General features: G+C 49.5%; 4 protein-coding genes and 2 non-coding genes across 8 annotated transcripts; 4 read left to right on the top strand and 2 right to left on the bottom strand.

Moving 5' to 3' along the window:
- The first annotated feature begins 2,559 nt into the window (after positions 1 to 2,559).
- Positions 2,560 to 8,718, top strand: CCT6A (chaperonin containing TCP1 subunit 6A). The gene is made up of 14 exons (XM_031591765.2): positions 2,560 to 2,752; positions 2,953 to 3,016; positions 3,510 to 3,644; positions 4,211 to 4,384; positions 4,545 to 4,648; positions 5,382 to 5,492; positions 5,804 to 5,963; positions 6,222 to 6,304; positions 6,722 to 6,818; positions 7,205 to 7,352; positions 7,475 to 7,608; positions 7,716 to 7,818; positions 8,114 to 8,186; positions 8,365 to 8,718. The coding sequence occupies exons 1-14, from the start codon at positions 2,619 to 2,621 to the stop codon at positions 8,435 to 8,437; spliced, it is 1,593 nt and encodes a 530-aa protein (XP_031447625.1). The 5' UTR covers positions 2,560 to 2,618; the 3' UTR covers positions 8,438 to 8,718.
- Positions 3,980 to 4,111, top strand: LOC116228249 (small nucleolar RNA SNORA22). The gene has a single exon (XR_004166731.1). It is a non-coding gene; the product is annotated as a small nucleolar RNA SNORA22 (small nucleolar RNA).
- On the top strand, positions 5,108 to 5,239 carry LOC116228248 (small nucleolar RNA SNORA15). The gene has a single exon (XR_004166730.1). It is a non-coding gene; the product is annotated as a small nucleolar RNA SNORA15 (small nucleolar RNA).
- Positions 8,719 to 9,797: 1,079 nt separating the features above from the next.
- Positions 9,798 to 13,929, top strand: SUMF2 (sulfatase modifying factor 2). Its single transcript, XM_031591766.2, has 9 exons — positions 9,798 to 9,963; positions 10,175 to 10,331; positions 10,413 to 10,527; positions 10,888 to 10,932; positions 11,090 to 11,240; positions 11,574 to 11,629; positions 12,029 to 12,113; positions 12,696 to 12,858; positions 13,157 to 13,929. Exons 1-9 carry the CDS (start codon positions 9,906 to 9,908, stop codon positions 13,260 to 13,262), a joined length of 936 nt encoding a protein of 311 aa, XP_031447626.2. The 5' UTR covers positions 9,798 to 9,905; the 3' UTR covers positions 13,263 to 13,929.
- PHKG1 (phosphorylase kinase catalytic subunit gamma 1) lies at positions 13,925 to 18,903 on the bottom strand. 3 transcript variants are annotated; one of them, XM_031591758.2, is made up of 10 exons: positions 18,761 to 18,903; positions 17,944 to 18,053; positions 17,301 to 17,476; positions 16,913 to 16,967; positions 16,372 to 16,437; positions 15,980 to 16,143; positions 15,477 to 15,567; positions 15,010 to 15,163; positions 14,804 to 14,929; positions 13,925 to 14,245 (listed from the first exon to the last, which is right to left on the bottom strand). In XM_031591758.2, the coding sequence occupies exons 2-10, from the start codon at positions 18,024 to 18,026 to the stop codon at positions 13,994 to 13,996; spliced, it is 1,167 nt and encodes a 388-aa protein (XP_031447618.1). In that variant the 5' UTR covers positions 18,027 to 18,053; positions 18,761 to 18,903; the 3' UTR covers positions 13,925 to 13,993. The 3 variants fall into 3 exon arrangements, with proteins under 3 accessions (XP_031447618.1, XP_031447619.1, XP_089978800.1); XM_031591759.2 differs by having other exon boundaries at positions 17,944 to 18,035; positions 18,761 to 18,897; XM_090122674.1 differs by having other exon boundaries at positions 17,944 to 18,094; positions 18,761 to 18,853.
- An 814-nt stretch (positions 18,904 to 19,717) lies between these two features.
- On the bottom strand, positions 19,718 to 21,870 carry CHCHD2 (coiled-coil-helix-coiled-coil-helix domain containing 2). The gene is made up of 4 exons (XM_031591764.2): positions 21,711 to 21,870; positions 21,022 to 21,247; positions 20,303 to 20,459; positions 19,718 to 19,960 (listed from the first exon to the last, which is right to left on the bottom strand). Exons 1-4 carry the CDS (start codon positions 21,758 to 21,760, stop codon positions 19,950 to 19,952), a joined length of 444 nt encoding a protein of 147 aa, XP_031447624.1. The 5' UTR covers positions 21,761 to 21,870; the 3' UTR covers positions 19,718 to 19,949.
- Between the last annotated feature and the right edge of the window lie 1,012 nt (positions 21,871 to 22,882).

Raw genomic sequence — 22,882 nt, forward strand, 5'->3', positions numbered from 1 at the left:
TCTAAACTGGTGTAATTTGTTGCAGCTCCAGTGATTCCAAAGGACAATTTAGGCCTTGTAAGCCTCTGCCCTGCATTTTTGCTATGCATTAAAAGCAAGTAAGTAGAACAGTTCAACAGCCACAATGAAAAGACTGAAAAGTGAATAAAAGCTTGTAGTGATTTCTGAAACATGCAGCAAAGTGGGCATTTGCTGTGAAAATGCTAATGAGAAATGTTATTATACTGTAACATAAATTACCTGCAGACGTGACCCAGGAAAGAACCACAGAAATATCTGCCTGGATGCATGGAGAGGATGCTTAGGAGTTAACAGCATGGCTTATATGGATTCAGCACATAAGTTTTGTATATGACTATGGAACCTCTCCATCTGTTCAAAACGTGGAGACCATGAATCTGAAGTGTCAGCAGCCAGCCCTACACATTGCAGGGGTGTAGGATGGAAGATTCCTGCTTTCCACAGGACATCACCCATGCAGGTTAGAGAACAGCAACCGGGAAAACGTAAAATACACCGTGCCTGCTGCTCTGCCTATGGGTTTGACAAGGCTGCCCTCTATTGAGAACAGCCTGGAGAAAGGATTGAAGCAGAAAAAAAAATTACAAACCAGAGAAGAAAGAATAGCAAAATGTTTGTGTGTTGAGTGTGTGCTCTGGAAACTGGAGTAGTGCTGGGAATTCAGGTGTTCTAAGTGGGCACTGAGGCTATGCACCCTAAATATCAGCACTGCAGCCTCTCAGGGCTGGGTGGTTTTGTTTTTGCTTTCAGCAGGCTGGTAGCACCCCGGCAAAAGTGAAGAATAAACATTAACAGGAGAATTCCGGAGCCCAGTTATGAAATACCAAGTGTAATTTCCTGCATTTTGCAATGTTTGATGTTTATTTTTAATGATTACAGCAGCAGAAAAAAAAAGAAAAAGAAAAAAAAAAGAAGAAGAAAAAATAGAGAAAGAGAGAGAGAGAAAGAAAGAGAGAGAAAGAAAGGAAGAAAGGAAGAAAGAAAAGCAGCCTCCATCCTAAAGAGTCAGCATTAAAATATTTCACAAGAGGTGCACCCTGCTCTGCCAACCAAAAAGGCTCCAGACTTGCAGTATATGGTGCTCAAACATCAACTCTATCTAAAACATGTAAAAATCAGAAACCCAAGCATACTAGCAGCTGTCCCCTCCAGACCTGCCAGCCAGAATGATGGGCCATGCATGGCGTTTTGCCCAGAAACCTGAGATCCTCACCCAAAACAGAAGAGCAGGTTACCAGCAGGTGCCATACCCTACTGCCAACATCAGCAGGGCTGGTGAGCCTGCCCTTACACTTGACCCTCACTGAGCATTTCAGTGAAGTTCTTCCAAAACTGTACGAATTGGGTACAAAATCATACCCAACAATTAGGGTTTACTACTCGTAGCTTGGAGTTTGCTACCTTAGCTTAGTGTTCACTACTGGAAGCAGCACGGAAACACCAATGGCCCATTGCATTTCTTAGCATCAATGCAGTGGATTGCAGAACCTCTGCATCCCGAGCTGCCAACTGTGGGAAGATGTGTGGGGAATTATTCTGTGCTGTCCATTATTTTGGGGGCAGGCACTTTCCTTACAAAATGAAGTAAGAATTGCATCAGGCCTGGTATTGTCAGCCACCCCAGGTGCACAGGCAGGTGTGTGGGGGCATAGGGCTGGATGGGGCAACACGGTGCAATCTGTGGTGTGTGTAAGGAGCCTGGCAGCAGCTCTCAAGTACAACTATCCATCTTGTGCTTTCAGGGAGCTCGAAGCTGTTATGATGTGTACACTGTGCAACCTCAAGGACTGGCCCTGTGAGTTAAACGCTTCCAGCATTCTCCCTTAACTTTAATGGTGTCTTTTACTTCCACAGGTCTCAGCATTGCCTGAGGAGAGCTTTCCCCCCTTATTAAAGACTTGCCGAGTGTTCAGAGCCTTGGAAGGTCCGTGGGGCTGTGCTGTGGTGGCTGCCAGGGTGCTGGGCTGAGGGAGCTGCTGCCTTGTTAGGTAAGATGAGTTCTGATTAACCTCAGTTCTGGATTTTGACCAAGAACCACTTCGATTATTAATCCATCCCGCTTAACTATTAATTCTATCAACCTAAGTTTAAATTGGCGTGTTTAATTATTGATTCCTACGGTTCTGTGAACATGGCTAGGATACCTGTCACATGAGACAGGCGGTTCAGAGCCATGGAGATGTGGCACTGAGGGCTGTGGGCACGGTGGGCTGGGCTTGGGGGTCTGAGATCCAATCTAAATGATTCCATGATTCTATGAGTGCGTGGGATAAGAATGACCAAGGATCTCAGCCCGTTCAAAAGCCTCGTTCACACATGCATCCCCTCGCTGTAAGGACAGAGCCGAGCCCTGATTGCAGCTCCCCCATGCGCGCCCGCCTCCCAACCGTCGCCTCCCGGCAGCCCCTCAGCGAGAGGGCGGGAGCTTCCGGGCAGAGCGACAGACCGCTCAGCCAATGGCGCTGCGTTTTGGCGGCCTACGGGCCAATGGGAACACGCGCCCTCCGGAGTGTTCTAGAAGGGGCGGGCGGGGAGGCGCGGCTCGCTTCGTTCCCGCCCCATCCCGGCCCGGCCCGGCCTAGCGTGCAGCGGCAGCCATGGCGGTGAAGGCCCTCAACCCCAAAGCCGAGGTGGCTCGCGCCCAGGCCGCCCTGGCGGTGAACATTAGCGCGGCCCGAGGGCTGCAGGACGTGCTGCGGACCAACCTGGGCCCTAAGGGCACCATGAAGATGTGAGGAACCTCCGCGCGGCTCCCTCAGAGGGTGGGCCGGGCCTTCCCGCCATGCGCCTCAGCGCGCGGGCGGCCGTTGGGGCTGAGGGGAGAGCGGGACCGCGCGGCGGGGAGCGGAGGGCGGGTGGGGGACGGGGGGTGGGGTTGGGGCCGGGAAGGGCCCTTCGGAGGCCCGCTCACCCGCTTCGTGCCGCCCGCAGGCTGGTGTCGGGGGCCGGAGACATCAAGCTGACCAAAGATGGCAACGTGCTGCTGCAGGAAATGGTGAGCTGGGGGAGGAGGGGGGGTCGGGGGGTGCGGAACCTGCTTGTGGACGTCCTTGTGAGGGGCTGTGGGGGTTGGGGGCCGGCTGCCTTTGTGTGGGATTTAGCACTGTGTGTGTGGTGGCAGGTTAGGCTGAATTGGCTGCTCTATGGGGAGCCTGTTCTGTGCCCACCGCCCTGGTGAGGAATCTCCTAACACCCTTCCCAGCACAGCTCCCTGCCATTCTCTGAGGTACTGTCGCTGTTTGGGTCCCCAGGGAAAAAAAAAAAAAAAAAAAAAAGACCGTATTATATAGATTAGCTCAAGAAATTTACTGTCAGAGTCTACATTTCTTTTGTTGTTGAGTGGGATTATGTGTTGAAACCAGCCTAACTGCCAGGAATCGTGGAAACCATCATCTATTCATTAAAAACCTTGGTTAGTTGATTTTAGATTACTTGCTACCTGTACCAGTGCAGTAAGGCTCACTATTCAGTTTCTTATTTTTGTTTAGCAAATACAACACCCCACAGCTTCCTTGATAGCAAAAGTAGCAACAGCACAGGATGACATCACTGGAGATGGTACCACCTCAAATGTCTTAATCATTGGAGAGCTGCTGAAGCAGGCAGATCTCTATATTTCTGAGGTATGTGTGCAGTATTTCTTTTGTAGATGGGCAAGTAAAAAAGCTTCATCTGAGACTGTTCAGCTTTCTTTTTTTGTTGTGTGTTTGGTGCTCAAAAACATGGAAATCAAATACCTCTTTCTGCTTAAAATGAGTATGTCACAGAACTTATAAAATGGAGAAAAGCTAAAGAGGACATAACGCTTGTTCTCCGTATTTATACTGTAGCTTTTAATAATGTGCCTGATTCATGCTGTTCTGTTTGAATGAAAACATTTCTTATCTGCGTGCTAACGAGGAAATGCTCTGTGATAATAGATGTTTTGGTAGTATAAGTTGGAGATTAGGCATTCATATTGCACAGTGAACACCCAAGTGTGCTTCATAGTTCCCTTGGTTTTAATTCTGTGCTAGAATAATCTGTGCTTTTCCTCTGCATTGGAAGGATTGGTATTCCTTTTATATGTATTCAGAAGGACAGTACATTTTCTTATCACTGTAGCATGTATGCTCTCTGTTCCACTTACAGGGAAAACACTATTTTATCTTACTGTTGTCTGATTATGTCCCTTCTTTTCTTGCATTAGGGCTTGCACCCTAGAATAGTAGCAGAAGGATTTGAGATCGCAAAGGAAAAGGCACTTGAAGTCTTGGAGCAGGTCAAAGTAACCAAGGAAATGGACAGGGAGACCCTTATAGATGTTGCCAAAACGTCCCTTCGTACTAAAGTTCATACTGAACTTGCTGACATCTTAACAGAGGCAAGTGTCCATGTATCTTCATCCCCTTTTTGTGTGTTGTGCTCCAGGTTTTAAGCTAATGGGGTTATTTCTTAGGCAGAGAGTGGGTAGAAAGATGTGAGCTTGCACTTTAGAGTCTGATGGCCCTTTTGGGGATTTCCCCCCCCCTCCTCTATTTCAGGCTGTAGTAGATTCTGTTTTGGCGGTCAGAAAACCAGGTGAACCTATTGACCTTCATATGGTAGAGATCATGGAGATGAAGCATAAATCAGAAACTGACACCACGTAAGTAATGGGGATCCTCAAGCTTCAGTTTAATGGTATCTTGATAGTGGAGTAGCCTTGGTTGATTTTTTGTGTGTGTGTTTGGGGTTTTGTGCTGTGGTTGTTTTTTTTTTCTTTTGAAAGAACTTGGGGTCTCAGAGCTGCTGTTGGAAAAATCATTAGGGAGGGAGTGAAAGAAAGGCAGAAATACAAGTTTTGGCCATGAGTGGTCTCGACAGCATAAGTTTCCCAGTCACTGAACTTAACATCCTGACAAGATTTTTGAATAGCATAGAGTAACACTGGCTCCGACTTTTGCTTTGCTGTGGATGGACATGGTTGTTTGCTTTATAACCATGTGTTAGTGGTAGTGTCTGTGACTTGAGTATGCTTCATGTTTTCAACTTCTGTGAGACAGTAGTGATCAGTACCTGGAAACTGGATTGCAGCTGTCTCTTTGGGTGTTCTTCATGTCCAATGGCATGGACGAATTCTGCGCTAGCTTTCTTCAGTAGCTATTGCAGTCAGACACTATGCCAGAATAAATTCCCATTTTATACTCTGGCATGCTTTTTATATGTGAGTTGGCATGCCCTTAGAAGTGGGATACAAGATCATTCTTTGCTTCAAATACAAATTCACAGGCAGTTCATACTAGACTGATTACACTGTCAGTTATCTCGAGCAGTGTGTACTTCCATTAAGTACTTATCTCTGACCATCTTGACACACAAAATGCTCATTGATCTTTCAGGCTGATCAGGGGGCTGGTTTTGGATCATGGTGCTCGCCATCCTGACATGAAGAAAAGGGTGGAAGATGCCTATATTCTTACTTGCAACGTATCTTTAGAATATGAGAAAACGTGAGTACACAGCACCAGCATGTCAGACACATGTATTTTCTGTTCTTTAGTTCCTGTAAGGTGTGCTTAAACAAGTACCAGAAGGGCCACACAGATGCTCTTCTGGAGCGTGGCAGATAGTGTAGAAGTTGGGGTGGAAAAGGTGGAGCTTCCCTTTTCCAGAAAATGGAAGCAGAGGAAATTAGTAACTGAAATAAAATCTGCGTATTAATTTTCAGAATGTTACTGAAAGGATTCCTTCTTCCTTGAACTGCTTATTTCTACAACACAGAGGACAGCTAACTTTTACTGCTTTTTTTTTTTCTCTCCAGAGAGGTGAGCGCTGGGTTCTTCTACAAAAGTGCAGAAGAGAGAGAGAAACTAGTGAAAGCAGAAAGGAAGTTCATTGAAGACAGAGTGAGCAAAATCATAGACTTGAAAAGAAGAGTTTGTGGTGATTCAGATAAAGGATTTATTGTAATTAACCAGAAGGTGAGATAAAGAATCTAACTAAGTTGGAAAAATAACCAGAAATGTTGGCTTTCTTGGCAAGCTTGGTGCTGCTTGACTCATTTAGTACAGTGCTTTGGATGCAAATAACTAAATTGAGGTTGATGAACTTACGATTATACATGTGCAGTTCCTTCCTGAGATTTCTTTGAGTCCTGAGGAAGAACTTATTAGTGTCAACCTGAGGGGGGATTTGTTTCTTTGTTTTCTTATCTTGATAGTCCCTTTCTTTATTTCTAGGGAATTGACCCATTTTCCTTGGATGCACTTGCAAAAGAAGGAATTGTTGCTTTGCGCAGAGCTAAAAGGAGGAACATGGAAAGGTATGCTTCTAGGAAGAGAAGGGGTAAATGGCTTGCTCTCCCAGACTGCACAGTGAGTCGCATCTGGCTGGAATCAGCTTTTAAAGGCTGTCAGCAAATAGTCATCTTCAGTCTAAATGTTACTCGAGTAACTCAGTGTATTTTATACAAACTGTGAAGTAGGCAGTTCAGTACAAGGAGTGAGGTAGGAGTTGAAGCTGTCTGTGCTCCAAGAGTAGATGCCTCTTCTGGTGAGGCTTAATTCTGTAGGTTTTTGTTTGTTTGTTTTAGTGAAGAGCTCTCTTATAAAAAGAAACAAAACTGTTGCAAGCCCAGGACCTATATTATTTTGAATGCTGAAATACTGCGGTTTGTGTTGGTGACTTCACATTTTACTTAATATAAGAGAACTGCTAAGCACTAAACGAACTCTTTCAGACTGACCCTTGCGTGTGGTGGTACTGCTATGAACTCTGTGGAGGATCTCACTCCTGACTGTCTGGGACATGCAGGTCTTGTCTACGAGTACACACTGGTGAGTACAGCTAGGCTTTTAGTTGAAGCCAAGCTAAATGTTTCTGGTATTGCTTGGCCCCAAGTTTTCTTTTGTACTGATGTGACTGTGCATGGTGTTTCCTTGCAGTACAGCTCTTAGAATAAACAGTATGAATAAATGCTGATGGGATTTTAAACCCTACCGTCCCTCTTTATATTTGCTCTTGTCACATTGCTTATTGCTACTGATAGATCCATATTTTAATATCACAAAGTTAAGAACATGAGAATAAGATTCTGCTAGTTTCTTTCTACTAGACTTTTTCCTCATCACTTCTTGAGATGTTACTCAGAACTGAATCTGAAAGTGCCCAGTTTTTTTGTTTGCTTAAAATATGTAAGGTGAATACCTAATACTGTTTATAGGGAGAAGAGAAGTACACCTTCATTGAGAAGTGTGACAACCCTCGCTCTGTTACCCTGTTGATCAGGGGACCGAATAAGCATACACTTACACAGATAAAGGATGCAGTAAGAGATGGTCTGCGTGCTGTTAAAAATGCTATTGAGGATGGTAAGTCTCAGCTACTACTCTCCTCAAAACTGTTGAGTGCTGTTGAGTGTTGTATAAGTTAGCTCTTTAGATTGGTGTAAGTTCTTATTGTGAAGTCTCAGTATTACTGCTTTGCCTTGTAGGGTGTGTGATTCCAGGGGCAGGTGCACTGGAAGTGGCAGTAGCTAATGCTCTTGTTAAGCATAAACCCAGTGTAAAAGGAAGAGCCCAGCTTGGAGTTCAAGCTTTTGCTGATGCTCTCCTCATCATTCCTAAGGTATGAAGACCTCCAGAATAAAGTTACTCTAAAGCACGCTAGGATCCTTAGCATTTTCTGCAGGAGATCTCTTTACATTAATGTGAAGTAATGTTCTTGTCTCAAAGGTTCTCGCTCAGAACTCTGGTTACGATCCCCAGGAAACACTGGTGAAAGTTCAGGCAGAACACGCAGAATCTGGGCAGCTCATTGGAGTTGACTTGAACACTGGTAAGAGTTTTTTAAAACCATGGAATCTCATAAGATCAGATTGGCAGTAAATACAGAGCAGCAAAACAATTCTGCTGAGAGAGGAGTGTTTCTAGGAGGCCAAACGTATCATGGATCAGGTTTTCATGGAACGAGGCAATACAGAATGCCTTGGCAGGTGTGCTACTACTTGTAATGCTTAAATGCACCATGTGCACTCTGTACACAGCAAGTAATTTGAGTTGTTAAGCAGCAGGATCTCTTCCCTTGAATTATGCAGACTGGTTGTTTAAACAGTGTTGTGCCTCTTTCCTAGGTGAGCCAATGGTAGCTGCAGCAGCTGGAATCTGGGACAATTACAATGTCAAAAAGCAACTACTTCATTCGTGGTAAGTGCTGTGATGTTTTCACTTCAAATAGTAATGGGTGTTTGGTTGACAAGATTGGTGACATAATGTGGGTGGAATGAAGGAATCTCTATTAGAGGAAGCTGTCTTGCAGTGTAGGAATAAAGCTGAGTTGTTTGTGCCAAAACAAACATTCTAATTATTTATTTACTATTTCCAGCACGGTGATTGCTAGCAACATTCTCTTGGTGGATGAAATTATGCGAGCTGGAATGTCATCTCTGAAAGGCTGAATTGGATCTGCTGTTGGTGGTGGTGGTCAGCTCCAGTAGTGCTCTCTGGAATGCCTTCAAGAAGTCCACCTGAAAGTGCTTTTTTGGGCCACGGTGGATTCTCCCAGCAATGGAAGTCACTGCTGTAACTAGCAGCACCTCTTTGGTAAATGCGGCCACTGAAAATATTAGCAACTATGGAAATATTTGGTTCTAAAAAAGCAGTTATTTATTTTTAATTTCTCTGAAGTGTACAACTGAAGTTGCTGTCCTTTTTACCCAATAAACTGTTATGTTCTGTGCTTTCTGTGTCTGTTATTGAATACCTAACATTCTGTGGACCAAAGTCTTGAACTTTGTTCAGCACTTTGAAGACAGTGCTGGGCTATGGGCTTGGATTTGTGTTTTCTGCTTGCTGGCTCTGCATTTGGAATTTGTGATTGATTCCAGTTCTTGAGAGTACCCCAAGAAAGCCTGCTCAGGACGCTGCTTCTGGAGTGCTGGGGTTTGTGTGGAATTAGTGCAGAGCATCTCGTACAGGTGGATTATGCCAATAATTTGTTTTTCTCTTGCTCACAAATACTCGGGGAAGATTTGAAATGTGTTGCGTGTTCTCTTCCTTGCCATAGGTGGTAGCTTAATGCTTTCTGCTGTGTGTAAGTAAGGCTGTGGACACTACAGGAGATGTAGGCAGAGTGCTGTGTCCAGACAAAGCCTCGCAAGCAGGGAGTTGAATGTGTGCAGCACAAGCAGGTTCCTGCTGTCCTACGTGATTTTTGTGTAATCCTCATCTTGTTCGCGTTATCAGGCTGGGGAGTCAGAATGTTTATCTCGCTTATACTTACCCAGTATGAGGAAAGGAGATGCTGGGTTGTGAGGGGATGAATACAGGATGGACACAAGGGCTGAAATCCCTGCAGCACCTTGCAACGTTAGTGTAGGGCTGGATGTCCAGGTCCTGCGGTGCTAACGGGGAGCAGTGTTGTTCTGGGTGCAGGGTGGGAGCAGTCAGAGCTGCTGCCCTGGAGCTGGGGCTGAGAAAGGGAGTGACCCCCAGGGTAGGTAGATCCCCTGCAGTCCTACAGCAGGGCTGAGGGCGGTTCGTTTGCTTCCTTTCCGTACTCTGTATCAGCTTTGTTTTATGTCCGGGCTGCATGACTGGAGCGAGCAACCTTTTTAAAACTTCAGGTGCGCACATAAAGTACATCTGGTGGTGTGGCTTTGTCAGTAGCCCGGGTTATAGGAGGTTTTTCATACGTGGAGGTGAAATATCAACGTTTACATGCAATGTAAAGTATCCCTTTTCTTTAAAAAGAAAAAGCGTACGTGCCATAATTGTAAAGCACGTGCAATAGGCGTGGCGTGGGGGAAGTGCATCCCTTCCCCCCGGAAACACTTGTCCAGCCTGAAGCTCTTCTGGGTCAGAGCCGTCCGGTTCCGCTGCTGATGCGTTTTGCTGCTGGCGCTGCTGAGCTTTGTTCCCAGGGAGATGCACAGAGCGGCGCTGCTTTGCTGCTGCGTGCTGGGCTGCAGCTGTGCTCTGCTGGGTGAGCTGAGAGCGCTGCTGCTTCAGCTCGCACCGCTGCCTGGCTTCCTGCACCCCCCTGCGGAAGCAGAACTCTATAAATGCTAACTGCAGTCGCTTGTTACATTGCAGTGTGAATCCAGCATATGAAGTGGCTTTTTTGCAAATTAAGAATGCTGTGTTGTGCATTTAGGTTTACCCACTAATGTTTGTACTGACTGCTTCACTTTCAGCATTTGGAAACGATGAGCACATGGTGCAGCTGCCCGGGGGGAAGTTCCAGATGGGCTCCAGCTCCATGCAGAGCAGAGATGAGGAGGGGCCCATCCGGGAGGTGACAGTGAAGCCCTTCGCTATTGACAAGTTCCCTGTTACCAACAGGGACTTCAGGTGAGCTGCTGTCATGGGGCTGCTGGTGCAGCTCTTGGAGAACTCTGCCACGGGTGCCTGAGCGCGTTGTGTTTGTGCCAGGGAGTTTGTTAGAGAAAAGAAATACAAAACTGAAGCAGAAGCGTTTGGCTGGAGCTTTGTCTTTGAGGATTTCGTATCAGAAGAGCTGAAAAAAAAAGTCACCCAAAAACTAGAGGTAAATCTGAAGCCTGGAGGGAGATCAAGAGGATTCAGTAGGTGGGTGACATCGTGGGGACAGCTCAGTGATGGGGGAAGTGGTGATTGCCCAGGGAGTGTAGAGTCCCCATCCCTGGAGATGTTCCAGAACCATGGAGATGTGGCACTGAGGGATGTGGTCAGTGGGCATGGTGGGGTGGGGTTGGGGGATCTGAGAGGTCTTTTCCAACCTTAATCATTCTGTGATTCACAATAACCCAGATCAAACAGTTCCCAAACTAACACATCTTCCTCTTTCCATGTGCTGTCGTAGGATGACTGAAGGGTATCTGGGGAGGGGAACAGTACAGCTTTAATCCAGTGTCGCTTCTTTTCCCAGTCTGCTCCTTGGTGGCTGCCAGTTGAGAAAGCTTTTTGGCGACAGGTAGGTGTGAATCAGGCATGGTGGTGAGTTCTTTCCTAAGACCAAGGGGAAGGTAGCACCTCTGGTTCCTCTGTGCAGGCTCCCCACCTTGCTCTATTCTATCCTTTCTCTCTTTTTGATGATTAATGAAACTGATGAAGATCACTGCGATTTACAGCCTGCAGGTCCTGGCTCTGGCATTGCAGACAGACTGGACCACCCAGTGCTGCACGTGAGCTGGAACGACGCGCAGGCATTCTGCAGTTGGAAGGGGAAGAGGCTCCCATCTGAGGAGGAGTGGGAGTTTGCTGCCCGGGGAGGGCTGGAGCGTATGTAGGCACCCCCTCCCTGCCCATAGTGGCTTTCTATCATAGAATATCCTGAGTTGGCAGGAACCATAAGGATCATTGAGTCCAGCTCCTGTCTGTCCCTTTGAGCTTCCTCAGCCTCCATATAGAGATGTTTCCAGGGGTTGACCCAAGGGCTGAATAACTTCTTTAATCCTGGAAATAAATGGGATAAACAGTAGCTTAATGTGCTTCCCTCAGCAAAGCACTAAATTCCATTTGGTGGGTGTGTGGGAGCATCCCAAGCTGTGCAGAAAACAGCAGCCACAACAAATGAGAGGATCCTTGGATAACTGCTCTCTTCTTCTTCAACAGAAAGGCTGTATCCCTGGGGAAACAAGTTCCAGCCAAACCGGACCAACCTGTGGCAGGTGAGCTCACACCAGCTGTCCTGGTGCAGTGGTCGGCTTGGGTGCATAGGACTTGGTTGTGAGGTTCTGGAGAGCTCCTGGGGGTTGTCCACAGTGTTTCAAGGGAGCAGACAGAGCCCAGTGCCCCTGGGAGACTGGGATTTCACTTCTCCCAAAAAGTCACACTTTTTTTGCAAAGATGATTATTTTTCCCTTAGGACAGCTTGAGATGGTTGATCTCCTCTCTTGGACACAAATGCAGTGTGCCAAGTTAATCTGCAGTGAAGAGTTATTTCCATTGTTTAAGTGTAGTTAGGCATACATATATATAAATATATGTTGTTTGGGGTTTTTTTGTAAGAAGCAGGACTTTTCTTCTCTGCAGTGGGTCTTTGCTTAATGTCATCTTTCCTCATCCAGGGTGACTTCCCAAAGGGGGACAGAGCTGAGGATGGCTATCACGGTGTGTCCCCGGTGGCAGCATTCTCACCTCAGAACAGTTATGGTACGGAAAGACATCACTGCCCAGCTCTTTGGGTACAATCTACTCACCATTCAACGCTAATTATAAACTCTGTAGTTGTAGCAGAGTTTCAAATGTGAAATGGGATCTCATCAGCATCTTGATAGTGTGAGTGAGCCCAGTGAAAGTGTTGTTACTGCAGCTGATGTACAGCTGGAGCACTTAACTGTAACATCCCATGCCCATTAGCAAGTAGTTATTCTGCAATTCCATGTGATTTGTTTGAAAATCCCAGACGTGCTGGAGGGGCAGCAAATGCCATTCCCTCCTGTAGGTGGAAAATGGTGAGGACATTTAAGATAAGACAGTTGTTGAAGGTCCAGCTGCTGCTAGGGGCTGGTTAGCAGTACAGTGAGGAGCTTCTTGTTCTGCCAGAATCTTTCTGGGATGTTAAAGCCCCATCTCCCCATGCACAGAAGTGTTTTTGCAACCCCATAATCCTAATATGTGTAGATGTGGCACTGAGGGATGTGGCCAATGGGCATGATGGGGTGGAGTGGAGTTGGACTTCATGATCTTAGAGATCTTCAACACTAACGATTCTGTGGCAACCTTCTATCTCAGGAATCTATGACCTGCTGGGGAACACCTGGGAGTGGACAGCCTCACAGTACAAACCACCAGGCCCTCCCCAGCCACATGCTGAGGCGATGCGTGTGCTGAGAGGAGCCTCATGGATTGACACTGTGGATGGGTCTGCAAACCACTGGGCTTGCATCACTACCAGGTCAGTGCCAGTACTGCTTGTGGTTTCTCCTTGAGCTGTATAAGAAGGGGTTACTTTGTTTGGCTGTTCCTATCTAGATTTGTTGAGAAGCATTTAGGAAAACACTCTACAGATACTGCTAAAAATTCTAATGCTATAAATTCAGTCCTAATTGCTTTTCACATAATTTGTTTTCCATCAAGTACTTATAATTAAATACCTTTCTAAAACTTAGGTAAGTGGGAGCATGTTAGACAGGGTCACATTCATCAGTCTGAGCACTAACCATGCAGGATTCCTAACTGGGTATCTTTCCCAGGATGGGGAACACACCAGACTCAGCCTCTGACAACCTCAGCTTTCGCTGTGCTGCCAGCATCCCGAGTCGCACCACTAAGAGCAGCAGAACCAAACCTGAGCTCTGAGGAAGGCTCCTGGCACAACCTGAGGATAGTTTCTCCTGTGGAGATGGACAGTAATCCCCAGAAACCATTTTCATTAAACCAGTGAAGTTTAAAAAAAAAAAATTAATACTTCTGGCCTAAAACTCATTTCTGCGTGTCTGGGTGCTGAGCAGCGATTGCAGGCAACAGGCATTTTGTCTCTAATGGCCCACGGCTGCTGCAGACATTGTGTCTTATTCTGGTGTGTCTGCAGCAATCAGAGGGCTGTTTGTGTGAGTCCAACTCCAAATCTGATGGCACAGGAGCCCTGGGCACAGCGGGTTGAAGACAGTCTGCCAGGCACTGCTCACCTCCTAAGTCCAGCAGAGAGGCTGTGGATGCCCCATCCCTGGAGGTGTTCAAGGCCAGGTTGGATGGGGCCCTGGGCAGCCTGGTCTAGTATTAAATGGGGAGGTTGGTGACCCTGCATGTGGCAGGGGGGTGGGAGATTCATGATCCTTGAGGTCCCTTACAACCCAAGCCATTCTGTGATCTGCTGCTCTACTGGAGGCAACTACTCCAAAGCAGACCTTTAGAGCAAGTCAGGAGAAGACCCAAACTGGGTTATACCCAGCATGCATGACAGCCATCTGCACCTAGCTTGAGGTCAGCAGGTTTTAAGAAAAAGCACCAAAAATCACTGGTTTGGTTTGGAAATATTTTACTTGCCTTAACTCTGAGCAAACCCAACTCAAGCAGCAGCGATGCCGCCATCAAAACAGCTCTTCCTCGGCCGCCAGGGCGAGCAGAACAGCCTTGCAGGTGTTCTCGAAGAGCGCAGCCCTGTTCTGCGCCTCGCCCTTCTTCACCCAGTGCCGGTAGGTGCGGAAGGCGCAGGCGTCGATCAACTTGCGGATGGGCTTCAGCGCGTACGGGTCCCGCACCACCAGCTCCCGCGTCACCGCCTTCAGCATGCGGTACTGGTAGTAAATGCGGACGGACGCCAGCACGGTCAGACAGATCACCTGCGGGGAAAGGGGGAAGTTGGGCCCCTGTCTCACCACTAAGCCCTGTCCCCAAGCAACACAGCTGCGTGTTGCTGAACCACCTCCAGGGATGGGAGCTCAACCGCTTTCCTGGGCCGTCTGTTCCCATGCTTCACAATCTTCCCTCTGAAGAAGTCTTTCCTAATTATCCAACCTAAACCTTCCCTGGTGCAACTTGAGGCTGTTTTCCTCTTGCTCTATTGCTTGTTTCTTGGGAAAAGAGACTCCCTCCTCCCCTCTCCCCATACACACACATGCTATGCTCTCCTTTCAGGCTGTATATGCATAAAAATAATGGTGTTTACTTGTAGATCAGTAAACTATGCTTGTAAGTGTCCCATCTACCATGAACTACATAGAAATATCACAAAGTAGTGCTTGAAGAGGTGTCCCCACCCTGGTGCTGCATCCTGCCAAAGCCCAGCTTCATCAACCCTCCTGAACACCATTTCTTCCTACCCAGCCAGAACACCCATCCCACGTTCTCCTCCAGGGTTCAGGGTGCCAAGGTGTCCCTGTTCCCAGCACCAACCTCACCTTGAATTTCCGGAAGGGGCTGAAGTGTCGGACCTCCTCCACGTCGTACTGCTGGAAGAAGGGGTGTGCCAGTGCCTCCCTCGCCGTGTACCGCTGCTGTGGGTCCACCACCAGGAATCGGGAGATCTGTAGGACAGCACCAGATTGATCCCATGGCGTCCCTGCCACCTGCTCCCCACTGTATTTCCCCATTCCTCAGCACCCACCAGGTCCTTGACGGTGTCAGAGCGATCATCCCACTCTGGGGAGCCGAACTGGTAGTCCCCATTCATGATCATCCGCAGCATCAGCATCTGCTTGCGGTGCCAGAAGGGAGGTGAGCCAGCCAGCAGTGTGTACATGATCACCCCGGTGCTCCACCTGCAGGGACCCAGCGGGACACACCAGCTCCAGCAGCACCCAAAGGATCCATATCCCACACCTGGAGGCAATGGGGTGCAGGGGCCAGCCTGGAACATTGGGGCTCAGGCTCCAGCAGGTCCATGGGGATATGGGTGCATCCAGGGGCTGCTGCTCACCAGGACAGCCCCCTGCAGCCCTATGGAACATTTTTTTGTGCATTATTCAATTCCTCACAGACCCTAAAGCTGGTCCCAATGAGGAGCAATTCCTGCAGTGCCTCAAACCACGTTCATTTTGCAAGCACCCCAAGGACTGAGGGCACCTCACTCACATGTCCACTTCTTTCCCATAGCCCTCGTGCTCATCATCCATGGAGCAATGCAGGATTTCGGGGGCCAGGTAGCCAGGTGTGCCGCAGATTTCTGCAAAACAGGGGCAGAGCATCCCCTTAAGGACCCAGGGAAGACTGTGCCACGCTGAAGCAGCTTGTCCTAGTGAGGCAACAAGATGTGTTCAGATCCTTGCAGTGATGGTCATGGCAGGGAGCGACCACACCTTGTGTGCACCTGGCTGCTGACTTAAGTTGGTGAGTTATAATGAATTATAACGTGAGTGAGGAGAACGGGGAGGATGCTGCTGGAAGGAGATGCCTGTTGTTGATTATGTTGCTCTTTGCAGGACAGGAGGAGGAAAAACTTGATGAATAGAGTAATGAGGGTCAACTGAGGACAAAAAGTGGATAAAACACTGCAGTGTTTTCATCATGGGAAGGAGCGAGGCTGGAGGGGGCTGCACCAGCTCACCATGGGCATCATGTTAGTGCTGTGCACCCACCTTTGAGCTTCTCATTCTCATGCAGCTGGCAGGAGAAGCCAAAGTCTGTCAGCTTAATGTTCATGTCATCATCCAGGAGGATGTTCTCCGGCTTCAGGTCGCGGTGCACGATGTCAATGGAGTGCAGGTACTCGATCACTTCCAGCAGCGCATGCATGATCTTCCTGGGGAGGGGAGACAGCATTACTCCTAGTGCCTGCTGGCACTGTGCTCCCAGGGATGGGAACAAGGACAGGGATAGGGGCCACACAGCTCAGCCCCTGTGCAAAAGCCTCAACACCCAAGCACAGGGGCACAGCCCAGGTGGCATTTTGTTCGTATGCACTGTGTGCTGGCTGCACGGCTGTACTTGGAACTCATGCTCTGGTTTTGCAGCACAATTTCAGCCTTACCTGGTTTCCTTCTCACTTAAGGTGACCTTCTCGGTGAGGTAATCAAAAAGCTCCCCTCTTTTCATCCTGCATGCAGGAAGGAGAATCAGCCTCAAGATATGGACTGCCTAGGGGTTACTGCCCTTTAACAGCCCTACAGTACTAACTGCACAAAATGACAAGCTGACCCATTAATAAGAAACGTTTAAAAATGCCTTGATATCTTGCAAAATATCAGGCAGGAGGAGGAAAGGCTGTACACAGAGCAGGCAGGGACCAGTGGGTCCATCACGGTGCCACGAGTTGCAGCGTTGTGCCAGCCCTGGTCCTGCTGGGCATATAAATAACTCCAAGCTCCCACCAAAGGTTATGGGGAAACCTGAGCTGCTGCTGATTGAGGAGAGCAGAGCTGAGACTGAGTGAGCAGGCTCCTTCCTACCTGAAGCAAGACCCAGTTTTGCCTATTGGGGCCATAGAAAAAAGCTGGGGAGAGTTTGGGCTGTCTGCAAGGTGGAAATGTGGAGAAATGGAGGCAAATGGGGCTTGGGGAGCTGGTACTTACAGATCGAACACCAGGAAGAAGAAGGTGCTGGACTCATAGCTGTCCTTCAGCTGGACTGCAATGAAATGGAGCTGTGAGCTCTCTGCAGCGTGCTCCTTACCACACACCCCATGCACAGAGAGCTCCTTTCCACTAACAGACTGAAAATTGCTGATCTAATTGCTAACTGAATTAACAAGCTGATCTTTGTTAGCGTTTTGATCAGGAGCTCAGGAGGGGGATGGCCAGGCAGCCTGGGCAGAGACAGAGCAGGGGATGCTCTGAGCAGGTGCCCTGCATCATGCCAGGACCATGGATCTCACAGGGCTCTGACATCCAGGGACATCACCCAAAGCCCTTCCTGGGCTCAAAGAGTAAACGTGGCAGAAACCCTCCTGCCCCAACTCACTGACGTTGGGGTGTCCCGAGACCTTCCGCAGGATGTCGATCTCCTTGGCTGTGGCCTCACGCAGCTCCTGCACCTCCTGGGGGGAGATGTTCCCTGCTGTGATGTCGATGATCTTCACGGCATACTCCTGCCTGGTGGCTTTGTGGATGCACCGGCGGACAACGCTGCTCACCCCCCTGCCAGGAACAGCACAGGAATGATGAGGTACTTCCCCATCCCTATTTGCATGACGTGCTATGGAGGATCAGGATGGAATCACTTTCCCACAACTGGGAGATGGACACAGTCATCCTTATGGGTCTGTTCCAACACGGGTTATTCTATAAACTAATAGGGATGTGGTGTGAGCTCCTGGGAGGGTCCTGAGCTGGGCAACTGTGGGTGGGTAGAGGGTTGGAATGGGATGATCTTTAAGATCCCTTCCACCCCAAACCATTCTGTGAGTCTACGGGCTTCCCCCCACCCAGCACAGCCCCACAGACACACACTGGGGCTGTGGTGTTTTCCTGGCTAGGGGGACAAACTTTGAGCAGATGGGAAGCGTTTCTTCAATGCTATTTTTAACCCTCTGGTGCTGTGGGCTCTGATCATATCAGATTCCTGCTGTGATCAAGCAAAACAGTTTGGCAAAACCAAGCTTTACCTGCCCAGAACCTCCTTTGGCTCATATTTTTCATAAAACTCCTTGGATGTGTTCCAGTCTGGGAGGTCCTCCTCCTTTGTCATGGCTGGGTCCTGGCAGGTGGAACAGGGCTGGCGGGAGAACAGCTCCGATGGTCCCAAAACATCAACCCCTGTCACCACCCAGGGACCTCGCTGAGCTTCGAGATCCGCCTCTCTTCCTCCCCCCCCCCCCCCCCCCCCCCCCGTTATTTCTGGTTCTAACGCTTCTTTCTCCCCTCTTTATTATGCAAAGTCGTCCCAGATGGCTTTTGGCTGAGAAAAAAGTAGGAGAAAATGGCACGAAAAGGGAAGGGAGAGGAGAGCTGGAGCTGCTGCCAGCGCTGCGGGGTCAGCTGGGGCCGAGGCGCGGGGTCGGGCGGGGCAGCACTCGTGGGTGCCAGCAGCGCCCAGCCAGGCTCCGAACCTCCCGAAAGGAGCACTTTGTTTTCTTCCCTTTTAAGCTGCTGCTCGCAGGCACGCTGCCAGAGCCCCAAATCTCGTCGTTGGTGGCAGCCCGAATTGGATTGCAGGGATGGGTGAGGGCCGGGGGCAAACCCGCACAGCCCGCTTTGCGTTGGGTCAGTATCGATTAACGCACGCCGTCTGTACATTTATACTGTAAAACGCAGCTGCTGGGAGACGCGCTGACCCAATTTGGGGCTCAAATCCTACACGAGCCGCGCAGAAAAAAACGCTTCTATGGGGAAGACGGGCTGGGTGTCAGTGCGCGCCGCTCCGCACCGCCCCGCAGCCCCCCGACAACCACCCGGCATCGCCTCCCCCCGGCCCGGCCTCACCTCCCCTCGGCTCCCGCAGCGCCGCCGCTCAGCCGTGCGCCATCCGCCCGCCGGGGGCCGGAAGCGGAGCGGGACGGGAGGAGGAGCGGAGGAGGGGGAGGAGCGGCGCCGAAAATAACGGCGGGGCCGCTGCGGGAGCGGGGAGCGGCGGGCTGTCCCGGGGCGGGGCGGTGCCTGCAGGGGGGGGTTGTTCTCTTTTCATCGCTTCGCTGACCAGCGCGGCGATCCGGGCTGTGCTCTTTGCGCTGCTTCTCCCGAACCACTCGGAGGTGGTATTTCTGCCCGCGTCCCTCCACGCCGGGCGGCCCCGAGCGCTAATTTTATCCGTTCGCTTCCAGGAAATGCGGAACAGAGAGGTGAGGCTCTAAGGAACAGATGGGACGCGTGACAGCAGCTCAGCAAACAACAAGAAGGTATCGTGGGGTACTTTTTAAATGAATTGTGTTACTGGGGGCTACAAGTCCCACATAAGAGTGTTTCAGCCATTTTACCTTGGAAGCGTGCAGGCACAGGTTGCTCTGTAATGCTCCACCGGGTTTTCAAGTAGAGGGATGGCATTTCTCAGCCTCTTGAAACCGAATACAGAGGCTGTAGTCAGAACTGTGATTGGATGCAGGCTGACCTGCTGCACACAGCATTGCAAAGTCAGCCATAACCTCCCTCCTCCCCACACTGTAATAAGCAGAAGTTGCCCCTAGGGTTCAGATACTCGAGGAAATGTCAGTCCTACCCCTGAGCCAAAGGATGTTCCTGGTGTGCTGCAACTCCAGCCCTGCAGGCATTTTTCATGCCAGCACACCTGGCAAGCTTGCTCAGCCTGCTAAAATCACTTCATGCCTGCTCACCTTCAAACCTCAACTCACCCAGCAGTCCAAAACCAGAGCAAGGTACCTCCAGAGAGTTTATTTGTACACCACGTCACTTGCATTCAACACAATAATTAAAGAAACAAAATAGTTAGCCCCAATCAACTCATTCCACTTTATTGATCATTTTTTTCCATTCTGTGCTCAATTAGTTTGCAGTTGTATCACAGCTGTAGAGGCTATGGCAGAAATGAAGCCACAAAGACAACAGTGTGACTACACAAAACTAACAAGATATCAGACAGCTTTAGACTATTAGCAAAGCTTTTTCATTCATAGGTCAGTTCTTGTAAGGTGGTCTTCAGCAGCCTTGTTCCGGAGGCTTAAGCTAAACCTGTAAGATAAGAAGTTACAACAGTTAATCACACAAAGTTTTAGACCTAGAGAGGGGATGGTACCCATCCCTGCACACCCCCAGGTCAGGCTGGAGGGCACTGATGGAGCTGTGGGTGTCCCTGTGCATTGTGGACAGTGGGACCAGATGGCCTTTGGGGATCCCTTCCATCTCAAACCATTCCATCATCCCTGCTATAAGGCAGACACAAGCTAAGATGTTCCTCCTCACCCCCCAGTATTTGCTGACAGGTGGTGAAGATTCAGCAGTCCAGACACCTGTGTTTGGCAGTTTCTTGTCCTCCCACATCAGCACACTTGCCTGGTACTGCTGTCTGCTTACCATTAGCAAACCTGCACTGCTTCAGCACTTCACTGAAGCCCTCGCACAGCTTGAGGTCAGTCTGGTTCTGTGCACACTCCAGGAACTGCTTCATTTCATACTGGCAAGGAGCAAACTGCTGCTGCTGCTGGTAGGCAGGCTGAGCAGCCTGGGGTTCCTGAAACAGCAGACACCTCTGTAAGCACCCCCCTGAAACTGCCATGAAGCCATACCACCCCTCTGCTGCTTTCTGTACACTTCTTTCCTGCGTTTTTGTCATAGCACACTACTTTTTAAATGCAAACCAATAGGCTGAAGTACAAAGTTTTGAGTGATGACGTGAGGCGTTCTGAGCAGTTGTGCAGGTTACACACACTTAAGTAACTCTGGATAGTACTCGAGCAGGGCAACAGCACCATACTGATGTCTCAGCAGCACAAGAGGTGACTGCAGGACAAAAATCTTGCAATAGATCTTATCATTATCAGACCTGGAACATGGAAGTCCCCTGTGAAATCAAGGGTACTGAAAACAACACAGCTGTGTGCATTGCAACACGTACATATTGCATGCGTGACCCTTTGAACTACTTTAATTTGGAGACCAAGTCAAAAAAGTTGCTCTAGAATTCCCAGCTAGAACTTGTGCAGTTTTTAAGCCTGTAGCAATTACTTCAGCCTATTTGTTCTCTCCAGTTAATCCCACCTCAGCAATAAGCACCCAGCCGTGCTTTCCCTTACCTGGTAAGTAATATCAGGCCTGGCAGCTTCAGCACTGCTTCCTCCACCAAAGCCTCCGGTAAGTGCATGACCTATGGTGTGCCCCACAGCAGAGCCCACAGCGACTCCTGCTGCAGTCGTGGCCATCTGCGCCATCAGCCCGGGCTGTTTTGGGGCAGGAGCAGCCACAGCAGAGGCGGGTGCTGGCGCAGGGGCTGGCGGTGCTGCTCTCATCTGCGGCGCCCGGCTGTGAGGACACACAGAGAGAGCTCACATTCCTGCTCTAAAGGGCTGAAGCCTTCAGAGAGCAAACATCGGCAATTCCTCCCCGCGTGACCCCACGTGCAGATGGCAAGGACACGGCGACGCAGTGTTCCAGGCAGTCATTAACACACCGCAGGGGGAGGTTTGCAGCTTTTTTTTTTTTTTTTTTTAAAGCCAACACATCCCTACCCCAATAGCACGTTATGGGCAACGAGACCCGACCTGGAAGGGGCTGCTTCCAGGCCTTCTTAGACACGACCTTAACGTGACAGGGAACCGATCCCCTCCACCCAGCAAAGCGCCCACCCCGCTCCAGAGCCCCGAGCAGCGCACGGCCCCTCTGCGCCACCCACCCCGACGCGGCTGCGAGGCCTCTGCGGCCTACACGGCCCTGGGGCGGGGACCCGAGAGAAGGGCTGGAAGGCAGAAGGCCCAGCAGCGCTCACCTGGCGGGCGGCGCCACGCGGGACGAGCGGCTGCGTCCCCCCCTCGGCATGGCGGCAAACGGGAAAGAAACCGAGAGAAAATGTAACCGCGCCGAGCCGCGCCGCTGAAGGTCAATAGGCACCCGCCAGGCGCTGCGTCACTTCCGCCGTGCGTGGTGCGTCACTTCCGCCGCAGCGAGGGGCGGGGCTTGATGTGGCCACGCCCCCATCCTTCCCGCCTGAGGCGCTGGTCCCGCTGGGTTCGATTGAAGGAATGCTGTAGACAAAACACGACGCATTTTGGGAACCTGCTGCCGGTTCTTAGCAGAGCTTTAGAAAAGCACCAACCATTTAATAAGAGTAATAAGAAAGACAAAACTCATTGCATAGCAGTACAATTAAAGCACGGTCCCACAGCTCGCTGCCGTGGTGTGAAGCTGCTGCTCCCACAGCCTTAATGCATTAATTAACGCCATCAACGCAGCACGGAACCTGTCTGGGTTTTTAGTATTGTTATTACCTAACCTACAGGCAGTAATGAAAAGGAGCCCAAATGACCAACCTGCGTGAGATTACACCTAACGAGTTCACAAACTCTCAAACAACCTCAATAGGAGGAGCCATTTGAACCACTTTATTTTCCCATTCTAACTGCCTCCCATCCTTACAACAAACACACGCACAACGTGCCGCTGCCACCCAGCGCTTATTGCCCCCGTTCATTGCAGGGCAGTTTGGGCGGACCTTTAAAGGTCCCTTCCAGCTCAAATAATTCAATGTTTCCGTGATTCTGTGGTTATGAAGTTGATGGCACAACAGAAGAAAGGCCTTGTTTGCATTATCTTCTGCTGTGCAAGGGCAGCAGCCTCATCAATCTGGTGGCTTCAACATCCTGTATACAAGGGATGTAACTTCTGGCTGTGACAGCAGCTGTATCTGATGCGGGGCGTCGGGGTTCAAACAACTCTTTTTTATTAACGTTTTCTCAACTCCTTTCTGATTAATAGTTTTCAATTTCCTTCTGTTCCTGTCGGCAGAAGGCTTCGTTCTTTTTGCTGCAGTCACTTTGCAACGAGTTTCTTTTGGAATTCGCTTTGTTTGCCAGAACAATGCCGTCACGGATGGCAGAACTCGGGGCATGAATGCTGCCATTGTGTCGCCTCATCCTGCTTTCCTTGGGAACACTTGCAGAG

This window comes from Phasianus colchicus, chromosome 21 (assembly GCF_987193195.1).
Source record: "Phasianus colchicus chromosome 21, bPhaCol1.hap1.1, whole genome shotgun sequence".
NCBI lineage: Eukaryota > Metazoa > Chordata > Aves > Galliformes > Phasianidae > Phasianus > Phasianus colchicus.

Coding starts and splice junctions, on each gene's coding strand:
- CCT6A (XM_031591765.2), top strand. CDS start 2,619: ATGGCGGTGAAGGCCCTCAACCCCAAAGCCGAGGTGGCTCGCGCCCAG. Junction 4,385..4,544: donor TTGCTGACATCTTAACAGAG/GCAAGTGTCCAT, acceptor CCTCTATTTCAG/GCTGTAGTAGATTCTGTTTT. Junction 7,353..7,474: donor TAAAAATGCTATTGAGGATG/GTAAGTCTCAGC, acceptor TTTGCCTTGTAG/GGTGTGTGATTCCAGGGGCA.
- PHKG1 (XM_031591758.2), bottom strand. CDS start 18,026: ATGACAAAGGAGGAGGACCTCCCAGACTGGAACACATCCAAGGAGTTT. Junction 17,477..17,943: donor CCAAAGGAGGTTCTGGGCAG/GTAAAGCTTGGT, acceptor TGTTCCTGGCAG/GGGGGTGAGCAGCGTTGTCC. Junction 15,164..15,476: donor TATGGGAAAGAAGTGGACAT/GTGAGTGAGGTG, acceptor GGGTCCCTGCAG/GTGGAGCACCGGGGTGATCA.
- SUMF2 (XM_031591766.2), top strand. CDS start 9,906: ATGCACAGAGCGGCGCTGCTTTGCTGCTGCGTGCTGGGCTGCAGCTGT. Junction 11,630..12,028: donor ACCGGACCAACCTGTGGCAG/GTGAGCTCACAC, acceptor TTCCTCATCCAG/GGTGACTTCCCAAAGGGGGA. Junction 12,859..13,156: donor TGGGCTTGCATCACTACCAG/GTCAGTGCCAGT, acceptor TATCTTTCCCAG/GATGGGGAACACACCAGACT.
- CHCHD2 (XM_031591764.2), bottom strand. CDS start 21,760: ATGCCGAGGGGGGGACGCAGCCGCTCGTCCCGCGTGGCGCCGCCCGCC. Junction 21,248..21,710: donor CGCGTGGCGCCGCCCGCCAG/GTGAGCGCTGCT, acceptor GTGTCCTCACAG/CCGGGCGCCGCAGATGAGAG. Junction 20,460..21,021: donor GGCCTGATATTACTTACCAG/GTAAGGGAAAGC, acceptor CTGCTGTTTCAG/GAACCCCAGGCTGCTCAGCC.